General features: G+C 41.1%; 1 protein-coding gene and 1 long non-coding RNA gene across 3 annotated transcripts in view; one reads left to right on the forward strand and one right to left on the reverse strand.

The window, feature by feature from the left end:
- Nucleotides 1-24,882, forward strand: part of LOC122173717 (uncharacterized) — a 130,275-nt gene that overhangs the window by 81,107 nt on the left and 24,286 nt on the right. For both annotated transcript variants that reach the window (XR_006174444.2, XR_006174443.2), the window contains exon 2: nt 16,903-17,000. This is a non-coding gene — a long non-coding RNA (uncharacterized LOC122173717). The remainder of the gene's footprint in view (nt 1-16,902; nt 17,001-24,882) is intronic.
- Nucleotides 3,502-6,896, reverse strand: LOC135983638 (uncharacterized). The gene is made up of 2 exons (XM_065596389.1): nt 4,310-6,896; nt 3,502-3,636 (listed from the first exon to the last, which is right to left on the reverse strand). The coding sequence occupies exon 1, from the start codon at nt 6,803-6,805 to the stop codon at nt 4,544-4,546; it is 2,262 nt and encodes a 753-aa protein (XP_065452461.1). The 5' UTR covers nt 6,806-6,896; the 3' UTR covers nt 3,502-3,636; nt 4,310-4,543.

Consider the following 24,882-nt stretch of genomic DNA (forward strand, 5'->3'; position numbering starts at 1 on the left):
ATAGCCTGGACTCCTATTTAGAAGAGCAGAGTGGTGTTGGGGCTGCTCATCACTTCATAGGTTCAACAGGAAACAGTGGGTTGTTTCCTTTTAAATGGAAAGATCTCTTTCTTCCCCCTCTGAATAAGTAAGCACTATAGTGATTTTACAGTCAAAATATTTAAAGCATGCCCAGTAGATACTGCAGCCAGGTAAGAGAGAGAGTTTTTGATAGGCTGTCCTCTTCCCTTGCTAATTTATGGAAGCCTTGCTAATTTATGTAAAATGAATAATAACATGAAATAAAATGCAAAATATTGTAAGGTCAAAGTAGTAGAGAGCTTTACTCTATTTAACAGGATGCATTTGGCATTAACATTCTAATACCTATTCTCATGATAAAGGCTTTACTGAACACAATGCAGGGCACAATATGAATTTGACCTCCTGACAATGACTCTGTCAAGAGCTAAGAAATGAGAAATGATGCTGTGCTGGAAGCAGAAATGCAAACTGGAATAACCTACATAAAAATCTGATTGTTCAGTTAGCATAGTTATATACAGCAGCTTAACTTTAAGTAACAGCAAGGGTTAGAACACCCAGGCTGACCAATGTGTCTGGGAGGGTGTGTAGTGATGAGACTGGGTGACTCCGGATATTAATAACAGGATAAAAAGCCTGGTACGTTTCAAACTTCTAGTATGGAGGTGAGAAATGGCCTTTTTCAGCACGATGGTCACCACCACCTGATGGCTCTGAAAGGCAAAATATATCATTAAAAACTTTGGCCAGATACCCCCCGTGGCATGGCTACTTTTTATTGAATCACTGGCAGATACTGGACTTAAAGCGGGTAGAATGGGCAGCCTCTGGTGGGTGAAGAGCTGACATAGTGGCTCCTGGGCCTGTCCCACTCAATGTGATGATCTACAGGGTCAAGCAATCCCTGGCTGCCCTATTGGCGACTGTCAAGGCTGGATCCCCACTTTGAACTTTAGGGTACAAATGTAGGGGCCTGCATGAAAACTTCTAAGCTTAACTACCAGCTTAGCTCTGGTCCGCTGCCACCATTTCCCAATTAGATTCCCACCCTGGGAAGCCCTGAGAAAACCTTTCACCAATTCCCTGGTGAATACAGATCCAACCCCCTTGGATCTTAAAACAAGGAGAAATTAACCATCCCCCCTCCTTCCTCCCACCAACTCCTGGTGAACACAGATCCAATCCCCTTGGATCTAAAACAAGGAGAAATTAACCTTTCCCCCTCCTTCCTTTCACCAACTCCTGGTGAATACAGATCCAAACCCCTTGGATCTTAAAACAAGGAGAAATTAACCTTTTCCCCTCCTTCCTTTCACCAACTCCTGGTGAACACAGATCCAATCCCCTTGGATCTAAAACAAGGAGAAATTAACCTTTCCCCCTCCTTCCTTTCACCAACTCCTGGTGAATACAGATCCAACCCCCTTGGATCTAAAAACAAGGAAAAATCAATCAGGTTCTTAAAAAGAAGGCTTTTAATTAAAGAAAAAGGTAAAAATCATCTCTGTAAAATCAGTATGGAAATTAACCTTACAGGGTAATCAAACTTAAAGAGCTCAGAGGACTCCCCTCTAGTCTTAGGTTCAAAGTACAGCAAACAAAGATAAACACTCAAGTAAAAGGTACATTTACAAGTTGAGAAAACAAAGGAAAACTAACACGCCTTGCCTGGCTATTTACTTACAAGTTTGAAATAGGAGAGACTTGTTTAGAAAGATGTGGAGAACCTGGATTGATGTCTGGTCCCTCTCAGTCCCGAGAGCGAACACACTCCCAAACAAAGAACACAAACAACAACCTTCCCCCCGCAAGATTTGAAAGTATCTTGTCCCCTTATTGGTCCTTTAGGTCAGATGCCAGCCAGGTTACCTGAGCTTCTTAACCCTTTACAGGGAAAAGGATTTTGGAGTCTCTGGCCAGGAGGGATTTTATAGTACTATACACAGGACAGCTGTTACCCTTCCCTTTATAGTTATGACACCCCCCCCAAATCACAGATAGTGTTGGACGTTCGGTTCCACACTGGCTGTGATTTCTTCCTGGAGTTCTAGGAGAAAACAGAGTTAATAAGACACATGTACCTTTAGACATACTACTGATTATATAAGAACTAACAATATGTTTCATTCCAAGAACAATTGTTAACCAGTTAACTCTGGGAAACTTTCCCGGGACAGTGCATCAGCCACTTTGTCAGAAGCTCCCGAAATGTGTTGTATTTCAAAATCAAAATCTTGGAGAGCTAAACTCCACCGAAGAAGTTTTTTGTTATTTCCCTTGGCGGTATGAAGCCACTGTAGCGCAGCATGGTCTGTTTGTAGTTGGAAACGCCGTCCCCAAACATATGGGCGTAGCTTTTCCAGCGCGTACACAATGGCATAGCATTCCTTTTCGCTGATTGACCAATGGCTTTCCCTCTCAGACAGTTTCTTACTGAGAAACACGACAGGATGGAATTCTTGATCCGGTCCTTCCTGCATTAAAACTGCTCCCACGCCTCGTTCGGACGCATCTGTGGTTACTAGGAACGGTTTGTCAAAGTCTGGGGCCCTTAGCACAGGGTCAGACATGAGTGTTGCCTTAAGCTGGTTAAAGACCTTTTGACACTCATCAGTCCACTGAACTGCATTTGGCTGTAGTGGGGTACAAATCGCCTATAATATCCAGCCAAGCCTAAGAAGGATTGGACCTGTTTCTTAGACTTTGGAACCGGCCACTTTTGGATAGCATCCACTTTGGCCTGTAGGGGATTTATAGTTCCTTGACCCACCTGGTGCCCCAGGTAAGTCACTCTGTTTTGGCCTATTTGACACTTTTTAGCCTTAACAGTTAGTCCTGCCTGCTGGATGCGCTCGAAAACTTTTTCCAGGTGCTCCAGGTGCTCTGCCCATGAATCAGAAAAAATGGCCACATCATCGAGGTAGGCAACTGCAGATTCTCCCAATCCTGCTAGGAGACCATCTACAAGTCTTTGGAAGGTGGCGGGTGCATTTCGCAACCCAAAAGGGAGTACATTGAATTCATACACCCCTGCCTGGGTGACGAAGGCTGACCTTTCCTTAGCGGGTTCATCTAGTGGTACTTGCCAGTACCCCTTGGTTAAGTCCAAAGTAGAGATGAATTGGGCATGTCCCAATTTCTCCAATAGCTCATCTATGCGTGGCATTGGATAGTTGTCAGGACGAGTTACAGCATTTAGCTTACGGTAGTCCACGCAAAAGCGTATTTCCCCATCTGGTTTGGGAACTAGAACCACTGGAGATGCCCATGCACTATTAGAGGGGCGGATTATACCCATCTGTAGCATGTCCTGGATCTCCCTTTGTATAGCAGTTTTGGCATGAGGTGACTCCCGGTAGGGTGGGGTTCTAATTGGGTGAGCATTACCTGTGTCAATGGAGTGGTATGCCCGTTCGGTCCGTCCTGGAGTGGCTGAGAAAATTGGTGCAAAGCTTGTGCACAGCTCCTTGATCTGCTGTCGCTGCAGACGTCCAAGGGTCGTGGAGAGGTTCACCTCTTCCACGCCACCATCCTTTTTTCCTTCGTAGTAGACACCTTCAGGCCACTCCGCGTCATCTGTTTCCTGGGCTGTAAACTGGCAAACGTTTAATTCTCTGGAATAAAAGGGCTTAAGAGAATTAACATGGTATACCTTAGGCTTTATGTTGGAGGTGGGGGAGGCTATGAGATAGTTAACAGCTCCTAGGCGCTCCTGGACCGTGAATGGTCCTTCCCATGACGCTTCCATTTTATGGGCCTGGAGCGCCTTTAAGACCATGACTTGGTCTCCTACTTTGAAGGACCGTTCTCTGGAATGTTTATCATACCAGGCCTTTTGCTCTTCCTGAGCATTCTTTAAGTTTTCTTTAGCAAGGGCTAAAGAATGTCGGAGGGTGCTTTGTAGGTTGCTTACAAAGTCTAGAATGTTAGTTCCTGGAGAAGGCGTAAACCCCTCCCATTGCTGCTTCACCAACTGTAATGGCCCCTTAACCTCGCGGCCATACACAAGTTCAAATGGTGAAAACCCTAAACTGGGATGTGGTACAGCCCTGTAGGCAAAAAGCAACTGCTGCAACACTAGGTCCCAATCATTGGAGTGTTCATTTACAAATTTACATATCATGGCCCCCAAAGTTCCATTAAACCTCTCCACCAGGCCATTGGTTTCATGGTGGTAAGGGGTGGCAACCAAGTGATTCACCCCATGAGCTTCCCACAGGTTTTCCATGGTCCCTGCCAGGAAATTAGTTCCCGAATCTGTAAGGATGTCGGAGGGCCAACCTACCCTGGCAAAAATGTCTGTTAATGCCTGGCACACACTTTTAGCCCTGGTGTTGCTTAAGGGTACTGCTTCCGGCCATCGGGTAGCAAAATCCATGAAAGTCAGTACGTACTGCTTTCCTCTGGGTGTCTTCTTTGGGAAAGGACCCAGAATATCCACAGCTACGCGCTGAAATGGGACCTCAATTATGGGTAGTGGCTGGAGAGGGGCTTTAACCTGGTCTTGGGGCTTTCCCACTCATTGGCACACCTCACAAGACCGGACATATTTAGCAACGTCCTTGCCCATTCCCTCCCAGTGGAAGGACTTCCCCAACCGGTCTTTGGTTCTGTTCACCCCAGAATGGCCACTGGGATGATCATGGGCTAAGCTCAAGAGCTTTACCCGATACTTAGTGGGAACTACCAACTGTCTTTGAGGATGCCAGTCTTCCTGGTGCCCACCAGAAAGAGTCTCCTTGTATAAAAGTCCTTGTTCTACAACAAACCGGGATTGGTTAGAAGAGCTGAGAGGCGGTGGGGTGCTCCGCGCCACCGCCCAAGCTTTCTGAAGGCTGTCATCTGCTTCCTGCTCGGCCTGGAACTGTTCCCTTGATGCTGGAGACATCAGTTCCTCCTTGGACTGTGGACTGGGGCTTGGTCCCTCTGGAAGCGATGCAGGTGCTGGGGCTGTTTCCATTGACTGTGAACCGCTGTCCGCTGGTGCACTATGTGGTATCTCAGGCTCTGGCTGAGCCTCTTGGATAGGGTTATCTGCTGCTTCTGCCAGTTCAGGCTCGCTGGTGCCCTCTGGCGTTGGAGTTGTAGACGGGTTTGCAAGCGCTGGACTCAGTGCTGGCAATGATTCTGGTGCTGGTTGCGTTGCCAGTTCCGGTTCTGGGACTGGCTTTGGCTGGGTCTCTGGGATTGGATCCACTACGGCTGTTGCAGTCGTTGGCAGGGGATCCTGTTCCACCACCTTTGTCTGGGTCTCTGGTAACACAGACGGGGCCCTGGTGGACGGCTCAGGAACAGGGATGGGGGTGAAAGCTTGCTTAGCCTGGCTGCGGGTGACTATTCCCACCCTCTTGGCTAGCTTCACATGGTTGGCCAAATCTTCCCCCAGCAGCATGGGAATGGGATAATTGTCATAGACTGCAAAAGTCCACATTCCTGACCAGCCCTTGTACTGGACATGCAACGTGGCTGTAGGCAAGGTTACAGACTGTGACACGAAGGGTTGAATTGTTACTGTAGCCTCCGGGTTGATGAGTTTGGGGTCCACTAGGGATTGGTGGATAGTTGACACTTGAGCCCCAGTGTCCCTCCAAGCGGTAACCGTCTTTCCGCCCACTCTCAAGGTTTCCCTTCGCTCCGAGGGTATGAGAGAGGCATCTGGGTTTGGGGATCTTTGGTGTGATTGGGGTGTAATGAACTGTAATCGGTTGGGGTTCTTGGGGCAGTGAGCCTTTATATGTCCCAGTTCATTACATTTAAAACATCGCCCTGCTAAGGTATCACCGGGACGATGTTGGTTGGTGGAGACTGGTGTGGTGGGGTGAGAAGGCGTCTGGGGTTTCCCTTGGGATGTGGGTGGGGCCTTGGGTTGTCCCCGGTGGTAAGGTTTTGTTTCGGCTTGCCCCTTCTGATATTCGCTCCAACTGCTACTAGTTTTTTTCTTTTCTGCCACCTCCACCCAGCAGATTTGGCTACAATCTCCCCCCGCCTCAGTTACAGTTTTGGGCTTCCTATCTAGGATGTACCTTTCTATTTCCTCAGGAACACCCTCTAAAAACTGCTCCATTTTTAGGGAAAGCAGATCTTCCAGAGATTTAACATTTGCTCCTGATACCCAGGCATCACAATTTTTGTCAATGTGGTAGGCATGACGGGTAAATGACACATCGGGTTTCCACTTTAGGGCTCTGAACCGCCGACGGGCATGCTCGGGTGTTAGCCCCATTCTGAGTCTGGCCTTGTTTTTAAAAAGTTCATAACTGTTCATGTGTTCCTTAGGCATTTCAGCCGCCACCTCTGCTAAGGGTCCACTGAGCTGCGGCCTCAGCTCTACCATGTACTGGTCTGCAGCGATGCTGTATCCAAGGCAGGCCCTTTCAAAATTTTCTAAGAAGGCCTCAGTATCATCGCCTGCCTTGTAGGTGGGGAATTTTCTGGGATGGGAAGTGGTACCTGGAGGGGGGTTGTTAGCATTGGCTGGTGCATCCTGCTTAGCCTTTGCTACTTCCAGTTCATGCTTCCTTTCTTTTTCTCTCTCCTCCATCTCTTTTTCTTTCAGCTCCATAGTTCTCTTGTGAGCCTCCTCTTTGGCTTTTTCCAGCTCCATCTCTCTTTCATGGGCCTCCTTTTTGGCTTTTTCTTCTCTTTCTTTTAGTTCCATCTCTCTCTTGTGGGCCCCCTCTTTGGCTTTCTCTTCTCTGTCTCTCAGCTCTATCTCTTTTTCTTTCAGCTCCGTAGCTCTCTTGTGGGCCTCCTCTTTGGCTTTTTCTTCTTTTGTAGTCATTTTCCTGTTTTCTTGTGCTGGGTCACCCCCTCTGCAGTTGACTGAAACTGGGAAGCTCTCAGCTCTGGCTGCTGCTGAGTTAACAGAGACTTTCTAACTAGTTACTCCCGAGGATGTAAAAAGAAAAAAAAAAACAATTCAGCTTGTAAATTCCCTTTACCTTTGTTTGCCCATTGAACCCTTCTCTTAACAAAGGACCTTGTTAAAAAAAACTTAACACCTCTGCCTTCAGGCAAGGAGAGATAAGATATGCATCTATCTACCTCCAGCTCCGCTTTCCAAGCAGCTAGAAGGAAAAAAAAAATCTCACTGGCTTTTGGGTTTAAAATGATCCCACCGCTCTACCACCATGTCAAGGCTGGATCCCCACTTTGAACTTTAGGGTACAAATGTAGGGGCCTGCATGAAAACTTCTAAGCTTAACTACCAGCTTAGCTCTGGTCCGCTGCCACCATTTCCCAATTAGATTCCCACCCTGGGAAGCCCTGAGAAAACCTTTCACCAATTCCCTGGTGAATACAGATCCAACCCCCTTGGATCTTAAAACAAGGAGAAATTAACCATCCCCCCTCCTTCCTCCCACCAACTCCTGGTGAACACAGATCCAATCCCCTTGGATCTAAAACAAGGAGAAATTAACCTTTCCCCCTCCTTCCTTTCACCAACTCCTGGTGAATACAGATCCAACCCCCTTGGATCTAAAAACAAGGAAAAATCAATCAGGTTCTTAAAAAGAAGGCTTTTAATTAAAGAAAAAGGTAAAAATCATCTCTGTAAAATCAGTATGGAAATTAACCTTACAGGGTAATCAAACTTAAAGAGCTCAAAGGACTCCCCTCTAGTCTTAGGTTCAAAGTACAGCAAACAAGGATAAACACTCAAGTAAAAGGTACATTTACAAGTTGAGAAAACAAAGGAAAACTAACACACCTTGCCTGGCTATTTACTTACAAGTTTGAAATAGGAGAGACTTGTTTAGAAAGATGTGGAGAACCTGGATTGATGTCTGGTCCCTCTCAGTCCCGAGAGCGAACACACTACCAAACAAAGAACACAAACAACAACCTTCCCCCCCCCCCCAATATTTGAAAGTATCTTGTCCCCTTATTGGTCCTTTAGGTCAGATGCCAGCCAGGTTACCTGAGCTTCTTAACCCTTTACAGAGAAAAGGATTTTGGAGTTTCTGGCCAGGAGGGATTTTATAGTACTGTACACAGGACAGCTGTTACCCTTCCCTTTATAGTTATGACAGCTACTTAATGCTGTTGGCAGCTATCTTTCTTTTTAGGTTCTTAGACCACACCCCGTCACCATGGTATCTGAGCACCTCTGTGGTATCTGAACAGGTACAAATTGGTGCAACCCTTAGGCTGCTTTAAATTACACTGGGGAAAAGGCCCAGCCCACAGCCAGTCTTGGACTGGGGAGCACAAAGGTGGCCTAAAATCACCTCTCCACCTTCCCTTCCTGAGTTGTCCTGTGCATACCTCAGCTGTAGCCAAGGATTTGAACCTTTCTTTTGAAAAAAATGTTTCACTGTGTATTCTTGCTGAAAAGTGCTTCTTAAATTTCAAACTTTATTTGCCACACTGAACTAAATAGTTGAAGTTATTCTTTTAACCTAGTAAAATTATGTAATGTTATACTTCATCATATTTATGTGATGCTAAGTTTTGAATTTGCTGCATCAATTAGAGCGTCAACTGTAATATGAAGAAACAGAATGCAAAAGTTGAGATACTCTTGATTTTCAGCTATTGAACTGCTTTTGCACATTTTGACAGTCTCCTTTAATAAACTATGAACACGATAGCTGCACTGGCCCACTGCAATGAAAGTAATACAAAACATCATCATTAAAATAGAGATCCAGCCAGCTCAAGTATGTAGCCATGTTGAATCAAAGGAACTGGCACAAAGGAAAACCTGATTACTTTCAGCCAGTCTACCAACATAAGACCAATTACCAACTAATACAAATTAGAACATGGAGTGGATTTTAAATACAAAAACGAGAGAACACAGGAAAACATCTAAATATGTAGATGTATGAGCCTGTTGAAACAAAATAGACTTGAATTTTGCCTTCAAAGCCGAGAGCCAGGGCTGCTGATGGAGCTTCTTTGGTTATTAGTATTAGTATTATTTGGTGTCACCATTGTGCTCAGCACTGTGTGGAACATAAAGGAAGACATGACAGTTTTGCCACTGACTTCTATGAGGCCAGGATTTCACACCAGGTCTCTAGCCCAAGAAATTTTAAGTAGATTAAAATCAACAATACAAATCCAACACAAAGTGCACTGGCTGACCAGATGATGCATTGGATTGTCTGGAGATTTTTAAATCTATTTTCAGCTTGAAAAAGATCAATTAACTTATTAGGAAATCCTGGAGGTATACAGATACAGATAATAAAAATGCTTTGCAAATGCATGGGCGTATGATTAGTTTAGAGTTGATTAGCTCAATAAAATTAAATTAGATTCTGTGAAGAACTAAAAGGAGATTTGGAATACATTCACTGATGAATAAATATAATACTCATTGCAAACGACTCCTAAAGCCCCCTTTGTGAGCACACAAAAACCCAACATACAGTTGCTGTTATATGTTTCTGCTGAGGAGAGTGCTACGGAGCAGGGAGTCCATACAAGAAAACTCTGCACCCCTCCAATGCTGGGGGAGTCGCAGGATTAATTTTAAACAAAAATCGGTTTGGGTTGAACTGAATCCAAACATTGCAAAACAATTTGGCACACTGAAAAAAAGTTTCATTTGGCTTTGTCCATTACCCCAAACCCTGTGTACAGGAGACTGAATTGGCCAGGATGAACTCTTTTTCACACAGCTTACAATAGTGACCACCGAGCATACATCTACATTGCAATAAGACCCAAGGCATAGTCACAGTTGGCCCAGGTCAGCTGACTCGGGCTTGTGGGATCCGACTGCAGGGCGATAAAATTGCAATGTAATCATTTGAGCTCAGGCTGGAGCCCAGGGCCCTGAGACCCCCCCCAGAGGGTGGGGATGCTTCTCAGAGCCTGGGCTCCAGCCACAGGGCTATCAAATTGCAGTGCAGATATTCACTGCAAGGGTCTCAACAAGGGAGGAGTGTCTCAGAGCCTGGGCTCCAGCCCAACCCTAAATGTCTACACTGCAATTTTATAGCCCTGCAGAGACTGAGCCACAAGAGCCCGAGTCAGCTGAGCCAGGGTCTAAGTCTCAGTGCTGCGGGGTTTTTAATCACTTAATTTTCTGATGAAATTTAAATTGTTTCTATAGACAGTTTATTATCAGGGTTGCTAAATAAATCGTTTCTCTTCTCTTTCTATTTATCATAAGAACACTTTCAAAATGAATTCATATTCAAGCCTCTCACTCAGTAATTAAGATCATAACATTAGGAACAGATTACAAAGAAGAGTGCATTTGAATAAATTACATGTTCAAATGCATCAGCTAAATTTGGATGCTCAATTAGACAACTAATTATGGTGAAAATACAGTTGTGTTTGTAAGTAGATGACCACACCCCAACCTGCCTAAGTGTTTCTACTCTCACTGTCCCCCTTATATGTACAATATGTTTGTTATTAAAGTTCTACCTAATGGAATCTGAAGGTGTATGTAAGTGTAATTGTACACCTATTTATAGACATCTCTCACTGGAATAAAAAATACCCATTTCATATACAGCTAAGAGTTTTTGACAAGAAGTGTTTCATACCATGTAAATGTTTAGTATTATGAAAATTTGTTCGCTCTCCTCGTTTCAGGGCCAGGTTCTCAATGGGGTGACAACCCCAGCTCTGTTGATGCATGTTCACCTTTCTGCATATGTTTTTGATCACTATCATTTGTACACACAGATTTAAATGCGGGAAATCAATTTATGCTTCATTTCCACACACAAAGGGATTTTATGAGTAAATGTTATCCTTTGCATTCACAAGGGATCAGTTGTGCAACCATCAAAAGCAGCCAGATTTATATTTATAAAATACAGTGTTTAAAATACTGTTATACTCCCCATGCTAGCAATGGTGTGGGGATCAGGTATGGATGAACCAAGGAATGTAAGAATCATTACTCAAAATTAGATTCAAGGATAATATGTTAAGGAAATAATACTCCATCTATGATCTTGCATTACATCACCCCAAATAATTATGTAGGAAAGACCCATTCTGATTAACTTTTCTTGTTTCATTTGTTGGAGAGTTTCACCATTGTTCCCATGTAGATATGCAACAAAACCCAAACTCTAATATGCAAATGAAACAAAACCCAAGCTCTAATAACTGATGAGACCACATAGAGCTAAATGGTTTTCTAGGCATTTCCAGACTTTTTATGTATCTCATTTCCTAACATGGGAAATGAATAATCAATAAAGTTAATCTGTGCCAATGCATTATAAATGTAGGCAGAAACAGGTGGCATAATACTCTCAAAGAAAAAATAATAAATCTCATATGATGAAACAGTGCAGATTTATTCTTGGTAGCATTTTTCATACAAAAAGTTGCTGCCTATTTTTCCCATCATTTGGGATGCTTAAATATGATAGAGAAATTCACTATAGTGAAAAGTCACCTGAACATTGACTTTCCGGGCTAGCTATTAGATCTTTTTTATGAATTGTCTAAGATACAAGAACCATTTTAAAACGCAATATCACGGTGACACAGCTTCTGCTTACTGTCAGGCCACACATCATAATTGTTTTATAAAACTGTGTTCATAGAACCAATATTTTCTCCATGATCCGTTTAAGAGAACTGTCACTAAAGAAAAACCTGCATCCCCACAAAAGATAGCCACAGAAGTAACCCTCCATCTCAATCCTTGAACATATGATAGGAAACACTATTCCTTGAGACCTTTAAAATTAGACTGAATAACCACTAGAAAAGATAACGTCTGGAGCAAGGCAAGGGGATAGACTAAATCAAGTACTGTAATAGTTCTTTTCTATTTCTTACTTCTATGACTACAACAGAGAAGGTCTTTAAGATTATGTCCTACTTTATTCTTTTAAGAATTTGCAGTAGTTTCCTCTGTAATAACACTGCAATCAGAATCAGAGGATTCATAAATTTATAAATATGCTTTTAAAATGCAAAACTCAGTATAGTTTCTCTTTGCAAATTACATACAAAATAAATATGTTCAATTCCTGGCATGTCATTTTGAAGTGCTAGTCATGGTATAATAAACTATTTGAGAGATACAATAACAGGGTTAGCATTTATCATTTACTCTTAGGTTTTCTGAGCAGAGGCAGACAGCTTGTTCAGAAGATGAAACAGAGGGATGTCAGAAAGTGCTTTAAAAGTTCTTAAGAGGTTCTGACGACTGTCACTAAGCTTGTTTCGCTGCAACAGATTGAAAAATGTGAGAAGTTTTTCAGCTGAAGTCATGTGTGATTAGAAAGAGGATTAACATGAACAGTTTATGAGCTAATGCCAATTTCTTTTTTTCTCCTCCCCTTCCCCTCTCCCTCCCTATCTTCTTTGCGTCCCACTATAGGCATTTTCCCTTTTGGGAGTAATACATAAAGGAGATGATGTTTTTAATAGATGTAGTTAGCACAGTGTAACTGTGCACTACAAATATGTACTGTGTAGTAAAGATAGTATTAAATTAAATTAAAGCGCTATTGCAACATCTTAAGGTCACAGCTGTTCATTTACCCCATTCAGTTGCTGTATGTTTATCTGGACACTCTGCTGACCCCAATATGTCAACAAAACCTATTCAGTCAAAGGAACAAATTCAGGTTAATATCCAAAGCCATTTCAAACAGAAATAAACCAGAAGTGTCTCAGGGCAATCAAACTAAACTTCAGAATCTTATCTCTACAGAACCAGAACAGGAAAATATAACTTTCTAAGATTTCTAACATACAAAATCACCTACACAGTGCAGACAATGGACCAATTTTTGCCTTCATTTACAATTACGCTACATTAATATCAGCAGAATTTGGCCAAGTTTCCGTAAATATCATTCCGATCAGGTATATCAAATCACTTTTGTATAGAATAGCAACAAAATAGGAGAAATAACCATTTTCACTAGTAGCACTAACCATTTTTTCAGGATTGAATAGTTTCATTAATTAGGTTTGCACTTCATAATGTACACACCTTTCATCTAGAAGCTCCTGTCCAATGAAGTCTAAATCCTTTGAAACATGCTAAAATAAAAATTAAAGGGGGTATAAACTTTTTAAAGTCACTGAAAGGGGGAAATGAGTGACTAAGGGGGATTAGTAACCATTCAAATGATTTCTCTCAACTTTCTTTGATCAGAAATGTTCTGTCCATAAGAATATGGTAGACGATCCAGTCCTGATTTCATTAATAATTGGTGGACTCTGGTTTGAAAACACTGCATACATGGATATATGATATCCTAATCCAGCGTCACTGATAATTTTCCAAAAGAAAGAATCTTTTTGTTCAGTGGTATTACTAGGAAAGATTCCATAAGGCTGAATGCCGTGTTCTAAACAAATAACTTCCCAAAGTGCCTTACTCATGTAGAGACCATGATTGAAATTCTGCCTCCCTGAAATCAATGAGAGTTTTGCCACTGGTTTAAATACATCCAGGATTTCACCCCCAATTTTTTGACACATATATAGGGAAGAAACTGACATAGCAAACAAAAAGCATAGCCTTTTTAACCAGGACTATTATATTCAACATATTGTCTTATACTGCCCTCAGCATTGTAGCATCTGAGCGCCTTTCAGAAGTGCATTAAGCAATATGACTAACAGCTGTCATGTGTGGTAACTTCTTTCTCTCATCCCCTCTCCAGGGGGAGAACTGTGTGTGTAGAGTTTTGTTTTTGGTGGAGAGGACCATAGGGATGGGGGTCGGGGGTAGTGTACATGTTGCTAGCTGTTTATGTTAGAGAAGGCAAGGTTGAAGAAGTGTGCCTTGCAGGTGGAGCAGAAGGCAAGACTCTTTTACTTTGGCACATACAGGAAGAGAAGTTTCTTTTAGCATTCTTCCTCCATCTTTTCTGCTTCTAATCAGTTATTTTAAAAATATGTTATTATTGTAAGTACTTTAAGAAAACAAATGTAATTCTATGGAAGGTTCTACGGGTATACTCAAAATCCCAAAACTGCAGGGCCTCTGAAAATCTGCAAAATCCATAAAGCTCCGGGGCCTCTGAAAAGTTTTGGGATATGGTAGAAAAAATTAAAGACCAAGATTTTTATTTATTTTTAATTTTAAACAAAATCACACCATAATATATTTTCGCAAAAGTATTTTAACATCTGCATCTGTTTAAACTGTGAACATCTCAACATTTACCTTTTAATTTCTTTGATTAAGTAGTGCTCAGATTTAATTGCTGAGCACAGGGAGGATTAATTTCTGAATGGGGCCTGTGAGAAGAGGATTATATGTCCCATTATCATCATTACATAATATTTTCTCCAGATGGAGATAGAGTCAAAGGTAAATGAGACCCACGGGTCTGCTATGTTGTTCATTGAAGTAAGAAGCCTTGGTAATGCTTACACATTCTAAAATACTTCCTCCATACAACTTCAAACAAGTTTCTGTTTACCTTCTTAGTAAAAGCTTCAGGAAGCACCCATTCAATAGAGTGATTGTGCCTTGGAAACAAAAACAACATTAAAAAAAAGCTGGAATGTAAAAGTACCATATTAATAATAAGTCAAAGGACTAGATTTCTGGAGGTTGATACAGCAGATAACACCATACATTAATACAACTGTTTCACCAGCACATTTAATAAGTGAAATTCTGCCCTCACATTCATATTGACCCCACTGCTGTGGTGGTATGAGTGTAAAGGCAGAATACCAGGGTTTGGTTTATTTGGGTTTTTTGGGGGGTGGGAGGGGGTGCGTTTCTTAGAAGTTGTTTTTAGTTCTAATCATTCATTAATTCTCTTTTCATCATTTGTCATATTGTGGAGTGTAGTCTGGCCATTCCCATGGGTTAAGAATTTAGCTGTGGGATATAAGATTCTCCAATGGACAGTTGATTTACTATGCTTAAGGCATTAATTAACTATTCAAATGCAATTCCAATTCCCACAGAAATCCTAAATCTGCATTTGCAAAAACAGCAGTTTGTAGACACAGAAAATACCACTTCACCAGATTACCAGCCCCAGAACCTTTCCAACCCATTCACTGAAAAAATAGTAAAATCACTCCCAGAAACGTGTCATATGTCAGAAGCATTTAAGGCTGTATATGTGCCAGGTTCACATTCTGAAACCAGGTACACTTTGTAAATTGAAAACTACATGCTCTAATGTTGTCACAGCATTCCAGACAAGGGACTTCATACAGGTACAGAGAAATCTAATTAGGAACTACAAAACTAAGCTTCATTTTTGCTAAAGGCTACAAAGAGAGATTTATAGAGTGGCTAGTTACAGCCAGATGTTCAAAAGGATGCATCCTGCTTGTGTAACAACCTCAACCATAGGTCATCAGCAGGCATAAACCTATGACTTTCAGCATTGATAGCACAGATCACAGCACCAACCACCTGAACTACAAGAGTACCACTAGCAGTAACAGGCTCTTATTCTGTATGTGGATGAGTCATTAGAAGAGGTACCCCACATTTAGCCAGCATGTTACACTCGCACCCCTAAATTCAGGCTGCATGAATGGAAAAGGGAAGCATAGTTGTGCTCATCTGCAGACCAGAATGCCTGGGCATGTATAAATAAATGCATGATAAATTCTGTACACAACTATGTGAATTCCAGGATCATGTCCGCATAGATAATCATTGATTAATCTTAGTGTCTAGCTGTGTAGTTAAGTACAGTACGAGGCATTATATTTGCACATGGATGTCAAGCACTTAGCTGTGCTGTACATAGATAGCAGCCCATTCCATACAGGCTATTAGGTTCAATATTCTTATTTATATATAAATTGCTTGTATTGCTTAGTCCATGTCCTTAAACATAATCCTATGCTTATGGCATAATTGTTTGCAGTGGAAATGGTTACAAAACATTCATTTAAATTGAGCTTTTACCTATTTAGACTCTAGGTCATTTTTCTATAGAGAAATTTAAAAACTGCATTGCATTTTTAAGAGTAACAAGGTGGGTGAGGTTATGTCTTTTATTGGACCAACTTCTATTGGTGAGAGAGACAAGCTTTCGAACCACACAGAGCTTTTCTTCAGGTCGCAGAGGTCACACATCTTTGTCTCTTTAATATCCTGGCACCGACACGGCTACAACTACATTACATTTTAAGTCAATGAATAACAAATAAGAATGTCTTTTCCTTTTTAAATGAGGAAAATAATATATACCATGCTTCAGGTGAATCTGGAATTGGTGGGGCTGCAGAACAGTCCTCAGCACTGCCTGTGTGACTCTCACTTCCCCTCTATTCTAATTAAAGCCACTGTCAAGGACACCGTTGCTGCAGCCTTTTACCAATCCAGCAAAGCACTTGAGTTCATACTTAACTTTAAGCACGAGTAGTCCCATTGATTTTAGTGGGACTTAGATTATAAACTCTTTGGACCATGGATTGACTTTAGGTTATACATATGGACGTTGCCTAGTACAATGGAACCCTGATCCATCACTGAGTCTCTAGGCACTAGCACAGTATAAATAATAAAAACAACAATAAAGACTAAGCATCACATGCTTAATGTTAGGTGTGTGCTTATGTGCTTCACTATCTATAGCTCCCAGAATGTCTTGATGACCTGAGAACTCCACCAAAGGCCTGAAACTCAGGCTGTTTGCCTAAGGTTAGTCAAGAATGAAGGAAAACAATGTAATCCCTTAATTTACTTGTGAATGTAAAGATTAATCCAAACCTGACATTACCATTAATTTATGCACATTTACCCACTGACGGAGCAGTTTTTTTATATTGCTGTGTGCCCTTAACTGTGGCCTGGACATATTTAAATATCTAAGCCTCATGATTAAACAGAAGAACTGGCTCACAGGATCCCATCTTGCTCCAGCTGAAGTCAATGTCAGGAGTCTGAACCCATGCAGGACTGAGTCTAGTATGTAAATTCCACTGTTCCCACAGCCTGGAGTGAAAAGGGGAATGATTCTTCTCCCTAGTGCACCTGTGATGCCAAGAGGAATGAAGATGTTCCTGTTGAAGTGCTGGTGTATCACTCTCAGGTAAGGATTCATTTCCCAAGAACGTGAATTATATAGAATAATGCAAGGACAAAGCTTCAGAACAGTCATGCATGTGCATGCACACAACCCTGTTCACCCAGCCACCTGATCCTGGCCATCCCAAAACCCTTCTTCATAGATCAAGTTATAGAGATCCAGTTGTGGGGAGATGAAAAGTCCCCATGGTGCACAAAGCTGCCTTGTCCAGCTTCAAATACTATTCAGAATAAAAAATCTCCTCCTGTCAGAAGAGGCTTGCAGGATGAACCATCCCTATATGAATAAAACTACTGCAGTCATTTAGCAGAGGGTGATAGATTATTTGAAGCACTTCCTACTCTCCTCCCACAGCATTCAATTGTTGTTAGATCCATGCTACTCACACTTTTATCATGATACCAAATGTTTGGAACAAAGTGAATTCTCAGCAAACACAAGATCCTAGTAATTGTCTCCGATCCCATCATTTGACTCTTTCCCACCAGGAACATGCATCAGGGCCAGAGAAGGTAAAGTATTTCTTCTTTCAGGTACATGTCATCAGAGATGACCAGAGGATAGATCAGGTTTGTGGACAGATACCAGAGCATGCAGAGTGACTGTCCAGCAAGAACTGGCTCATTTTCACCTCTAGCCCTTTTCGAAGTTAATACAATAACTATGCATGAGTAATTCTTTTAAAAATTGGAAAAGATGATGCCTGAGGCAGCTGTAATTTACATGCTGACACGTTACGTACAATGCCAATGTAATTTTGCATGGCAAATAAGCTATGTGGAATTTTAATACAGCAATTAAATATAGCAATACAGCTGTCATTTAAAGATGACTACCCTAGCAGCCCTATTTAATGTACATTTTATATAGCATGTGTGTGTGTGCGTGCACCCGCAAACAAGAAACATAAGACATATACAGGCTCATTCAGAATGAAAAGATATCGGATTTTATCTCACTAAGACCCCTTCACACTGCTTGGGTAAGTGAGAGCGAATCCCATTTATACCCACTCACTACCCAAATGGTGTAAAGAGGAGGCAGTTTAAATGAGAATCAGGCCCACCAATTCAAATAATACACTGTACTTTTTAAAAAACCCAAATGGTTTAGTCTGTCAAACATCACAGTGAAAATTCTGATGTGAAACAAATGATGGAACAGGTTGACTGTTGTTGCTGGTGGTGGAAGTGCTTTGATAGCCTTTCTGCCATAGTAAAAAGTAGGAAACCATTAAGAGCCACAGCATTTTCCTCCCTCCTCTCCTTGTCCTTCTGACCCACTCCTGCACCTTTCAGACACATCCACAAAATCCTTCTGGGCCATAAAGGCGCTCACGACAAAAGGCTGTGTAGACCCCCTTCTTATAGAGAATCACACATCCCAGCTTCAAACCCGGTGCAGCCAGATGGAGAGTCAAAGGTCATTGGAGGTCACCCGTCATTTTTAAGCTCCATCTTTCTAATAGGAGTTTTCCCCATGGATGTTAAATATCTCTGCAAGTAATTATGTGTACTTTGGTGTGTGTCAAGGCTTTAGCATGCTATTGATGTAAAAACCTGACCCATGGCAAGACTCATATTACACAGATGTGCGGCTGGGCAATAGAATGGCACCACTGTCTAATACCAAGAGCCAGATTGTAGCGGAAGGTAGAAGGGTGCAAGAAATTGTCTCTCATCCTTGCCCCGCTGCATAAGGGCCAGGCACAATTGCTATCCCTGTAATCAGAACTAGCAAACCTTAGGGCACAAGCCACCCAAAAGTGGTTGCAACGGAGGGAAGTCACTGGCTATATCTACACTGGGAGCTGAGGATGATTCCCAGCTTGAGACGCCATACTCACGCTAGCATTTATTGAGCTAGCACACTAAAAATAGTAGCATGGGCAGTAGGGTGACCAGATGTCCCGATTTTATAGGGACGGTCCCGATATTTGGGGCTTTTTCTTATATAGAGGCCAATTACCCCTCACCCCCATCCCGATTTTTCACTCTTGCTATCTGATCACCCTAACGGGCAGTGGTGAATGGCAACACGAGCTAGCCACTCCAAGTACATACCCATGGTATCTGGGGGGAGGGGTTTACTTGGGGCAGCTAGCACGTCTCTGCATTACTATTTTTAGTACTCTAGCTCAATGAGACCTAACACGAGCATGCCTACTTGAGCTGGGAATCACAACTCCTAGCTCCAAGGGTAGACAAAGCCATTATTCTAACTCCCCTCTCCCTACAGCCAACCGAGTTACAAAAAGCTGCCCCTGCTGCACCTGCTTTGTAATGAGTCAGGTCCATTAGAAAATCCTATCACGGTTGTTTTAGCACAGGCGAATATCTTGGTTTGTAAAAACAGGAGGAGGTAGTGAGGGGCAAGATGTATGATAAGATAATGAAAAAATTCATCACTGTCAGTCCCCTGTAGTGGCAAAGATTTTGTTTTTAAAGAAGGAACATAGTTATAATGGGTAAGCAAAACAAATGTATACTCCTTTTAAATATTTAACTTATAGTGCTGTATATACATATACTGTATATATATAGTGTGAGCCTACTGTATCCAAGCTTAGCAGTAAAAACAGCCACTGTATATATAAAGCTGCAGGTACTAGAAAATCATTAAAGAGTGTATAAGAAAGATCTCTCTGTAGATCTCTGCAGTTCTCTTTCATCATCCAGACTACAATTAGGTGGTTCTAAAGAGAAGAGAGAGATGACAGATAGATAAGATTTAGATTTACAAAAGGATTTTTATAAAGCCACTCATTTTGAGGCAATTAAGGAGCCTTAATAACCAAGAAGTGAGTGATAAAGTCCTATCATGGATTAAAAACTGATGAAGAGAGCACTTTTCAGCATGGAAAATGGTAAGTAGCACAGTGGCCAATGGAGTTGTAATAGGCCTGTTGTTGTTCACCATGTGTACTAATGAACTGGGAGAAGGGACAAACATTGAACTGGCAAAATTTGTTGATGACAAGTGAGGGGTATGAGGAAATCCCCAAAGACCTAACAATACTAGGAAATGGGGTAACATAATGCTAGATAAAATTCCATATAAGCAAAGGCCAGCTATAAAACACAGATAAATTCTAAGCTACTGTTACTGCCATATCTCAGTTTAAAAGAGCTCAGCGTTACCAATGAGAACTTCTACTCAACATGTAAAAGTTGTCAGGGCAAATAGGAAGTTCAAGAGTATGCCTATGCAAGGAACACCCTTCCTGAGCAGCTCCAAAAAAAACCACCATCCTCTCCTCTCACTTCTGCAACTCCTACAAGAAGCTAACTGACTAAATCATCTACTCAGTAATGTAATTTATTTATCCTGGGAGCAAACTGTTCCTTTATTTTGAGGGCAGGGGTGTAGTATTAGGAGGGAGAGGCACAAGCGCATTGCTCCTGGAGATGGAAGCTGATGAATGATGGAAGGAGGGATGAGGAGAAGAATTTAGCGGGTTTAACTTTTAAAGTTTTCAAGCAAAACTGTAACTAATAAGACATGATACTTTGACTCCTATGTTGAATCCTTTCCCTCTCTCCTTCATCTGGCTCTTTTTAGACTGGAAGCTCTTTGGGGCAGAGACTGTGCCTCACTCTGTTTGAATTGTGCCTACCACATTTTGAGTGTTAAAGTGGTATACAGGGGACAGAGAATAATATGGAAATTACTATAGTGGCAGATTAGATGTATATATAATATTACATTGGTTCCTTTGAGGGTTCAGGGAAGAATTTTTATTTCGTGACACAGGCCAACCTAAAATGCATACAGAAACTGCTACTACTCATTCTGGGTCCCTCCCATGCAGATGCCTTATAGCACCATTCCTAATAGCATGGTGTCATAAAACCTGCAGGAAAATTCAGGAAAACACTTTGGGAATGGGAAAAATTGATACTACAATCCATCTTTGTCAAGCAACAGCATTTGTATAGACCCTGCTTTATTTCCGAGTGACCAATCCACCTCAGACCCTTCTTAGAACTGTAACTTTTTTTTTTTTTTGGATATCTCTGTGACCCTAAACAAAACTGTGGCTCTGCTCTGAAAAGTAACTCTACACAAATTGCATCATTGAGCTTCAATTTTATTGTTTCACAGTAATTTCCAAAGCAAAGTTTACACATTAAAAATACATATTTATTTCCTAACTACCAGCCTTGAAAACAGTTCTTGGGTCTGAAAATCAAGCAGTGTTCTTCCAACAGTTATTCTTGTGCAACCTCATTGTATTCATATTGTGCCATCAATTATATTAATCCTTCAGTAGTGTTACCCAAGTATACACAGAATTTGAGACAATGGGGTTGTACAGATGGCAAGCTGAACTTTTTTTTATAGTTAGGTTGATCACATGAGTGACCAAAAAAAGCTCACTTTGCCAAAGATGTATCGCTTCTGCAAGGCTGGCAGTAGTAAAAACCCTAAAGATAGCACATATGGCTTTGAATACACCCATGAAACTGGTCTTCTGAGTAATAAAATGCCACTTTTACCTAGTTGCTTTTCAGAGTAGATCCTCACTTTAAACCTTGGTTCCTTCTGTGTTGATGTCTAAGTGTTCTGATGCCCTACACTGACAATACAGCATAGTGTAGATCAGTTAGAGTGGTCACCACTTTAGGTGTACTGTACAATGATAGACTTCTGTGCTGCTTCTCTGCTGGAAACGCTCTCGATCTCTAATGGATGTGTGGGAAGGAAATCGGTACAAGACCAGTGCATAATATGATATACAACTGTATACTAAACTCTCCATCATCATTTATCTTGTATCTTGTTCTTTTGGTGGAAACTGCATATGACAGCATTACACACAACTTTGTGCAATCATAACCACAAAGATCTGAGAGCCAAGATTAACATGGTAAGCTATTTATAACTGCTTTGTAGCCTGCAGTTACCAGCTCCCTGTTTGTCATATATTCAATCATATTTAAAACCAATATCAAAATGTTACTGAATTATTGATAATGATCATGAACTGTATTAATTTAAACAATATTGATTTCTTTTCAGTCTTATTTCTAGGCTTTCTGCACTTTATCTCTATCATGGCTCTTCTATTTACCAATCAAGGGATAATTAATTACCAACTGCTTCTCTTTCTTTTTCATAGCATCACATTCACAGTTTTGCAGCATAGCAGCTGGTCATTTTTAATACATTTGACAGGGGCATACACAGAGTTCTTGAGCTGCCAGGACTCAAGGGTGTGACCCTGACCTTGGAAATGTGTGAGAAAGACTCAGAATGAATGGCAAACAAAAACACAGAAGAGGAAGCCACAAAATATAATGGATTAATTTCAGTAACTATATTGCAATTTGAGTTTCAAAGTTCAGCAGTTCTAATAAGAACATAAGAATGGCCCTACTGGGTCAGACCAAAGGTCCATCTAGCCCAGTTTCCTGTCTTCTGACAGTAGCCAGTGCCAGGTCTACAGTAATAATAAAGAAATATCAAGTATGTAAAGGACAAAGGCAAATTGGAGCATACAGTGAGTTGAATGCCATGGAAGCAGAAGTTTCTTTTCAGAAAGCTACTGAAGCACAACAATTTGGACTCCCTCATGCCGGAAGTACTTCTTACGCTATATATTGTGGGTAGGTTTTAACTATAAAGTATTTAGTACATTTGGCAATTTTCAGGAAATGGTTTTCTTGCTAGATAATGACATCATATAATGCTGGCACTAATACTGGTAGCTCTAGGTTACTGGGAGTCTGTCACCCAGCTTCCAGCCTGCTTTGATATAGGACTTGGGTGTATTGTTAGACAGTTGATGGCAGCAGCAGTCTCACTGAGGCTAAATAATTATACAGTATACTTTCTTTTTAAATTTGTTTCATGGTCTATACAACTCATGAAGTTCTTCCTGCTGTGTATTTTCAAAAATCAGCACTGAACAAAATGCATACAGTTTCCTTTGAAGTCCAAAGCTAAGCTTTAAGAGTTGAATTCTAATATTTGTCTGGTAACAATGTAAAAAGTAATTTTTCAGATTTGCAGTTGTACTTTCATTCTAACAAGTTTTTCCAGCATAGATACAAGGGAAAGGTAGTGCCTCTTCAGGGATTTAACTGAGAAAAAGAAAAAAGAAAAAAAGATTCCAAAAATTCCTACCTGGACATACAATATATTAGTCCATACATGTGTAGCTTTATTTATATGAGTATCATGGGAGATACAAAGAACCTACCCATGAAAATAAATAAGTGAACAAAATGATTATCTATGGATAGCAAAATCCCAATGGAGGATGAAAGAAACAGTGTAGCTACAACAAAGTGCAAATTCTTACTATCTTACGCTAAATGAATGTGGCAGTTTGACACGTCCAGAAAAAAGTAACCTCCATGTATGCTCCTTGAACAGCTCATTAAATGATTGAACCCAGAGTCATTGTGGTGCCTGGACACCATAATTTGGGCCCAGCAAGGCTTCTGTTCTTACTGGGAAAATGGAAGCCTGTTGAAGAAGAATGGGTATGTATGCTTTCATTCCTTTTGCAAGGTCACAGATATGCTGTTACTGCACAGAAGCAATTTAGGAAGAAATAGTGCCTGCCTACCTGAAGAATGTGGAGAGTCATAAGAAAATCTTACTGAATTCCCACTCACTTGTGTGGAGTTAGCAATGGAACTAGCTCATTACCTCAGTGGCAGTCCCCAAGTAAAACTGAGAGAAGAAAGTGTGACACATTAAAACACAAAACTGAAACTGGCCAGCTGGCGATAAGATCTATGCCACACAAATTATCCAAGCTCATCAGATTCCTTAGCAACTCCAAAAATGCCACCGTCTATAATTCAGAAAAGCACACCAGAAGCATTACATACAGTAGCTTATCTTTCAAAGGTGCCATAAATCAAAGTCCTAACTATAGTGTTAAAGATCCAGTGGCATTTTGTTACAGAGGCAATGTCAATACCAGTGTCCTGACTAAAATCCTGTTTGGGTAATTGCAATCCCTCCCTCCCTCTAGTTTCCAGTGGATATAATATTCTTTTTCACTTCCTGTCTGAAACTGCTGTCCAATGTTGCTGTGCAATCATAAACAACTACTGCACTCCATTGCAGAGACTGCTGCATTTCAGAGGAGGATAAAGTTACCTTTCTAGATCCCTGCTTGATATAATGCTCTGAAGCTTAATAAATTAACATTAGTCAAGGAGTTTAAGATTCTCAGATGAAAGACACTATTAATGTTTGAAGTAATATTATTAATTAATCTTAGAACTCCTGAGACATGCTGAGTGCCCTCAACTCCCATTTGGCATTAAAGAGTGGGTGGGAGTTGAGGGCACTCAAAGCCTCACAGGAGTGCTCAGAGCCAGAGCTGGTCAAAAAGTAGAAGTATGTTTTGCAAATGTTTCATTATTATTTTCCCCTTTTTTTCACTGAAAATTGTTGCCAGACTTCACTTAGAACCTTGTGGAATGGAGCCCTTAAAGTTTAATACACCGCCGCATTTAGCAACACACAGTTCCCACTGCCCACCCACATGTCCTGCCTAGGGAAAGAATGATTTTGTTTCTAGGGGGGAGAGAACATTTTTACTTTGGCATAATATTAATCAATTTGAAAATAGATGTAATTTTACAAATAATTTTTCTCTAACTGTCCCCCATTAGAAGTTGATTTGAATATTTGACACTTGCTCATTGAGTAAACATAGGAGTAAAATTATTTTGCTATACATATTATATACAAAGTATTATAGCTCTACGGATGATGACGTTCACAATCTAATTGTACTATATGTACCTATGTAGCTGCTATGACTTTTTCTGTCTTGTAACATTAATTTTTTATCAGTTGTGGCAGCCACCATTTTGTAAGGCAGATTAGATGTAGCATGTTACAAAAAAGGTAAAAA

The sequence above is a fragment of the Chrysemys picta genome, chromosome 5 (assembly GCF_011386835.1).
Source record: "Chrysemys picta bellii isolate R12L10 chromosome 5, ASM1138683v2, whole genome shotgun sequence".
Classification (NCBI taxonomy): Eukaryota; Metazoa; Chordata; order Testudines; family Emydidae; genus Chrysemys; species Chrysemys picta.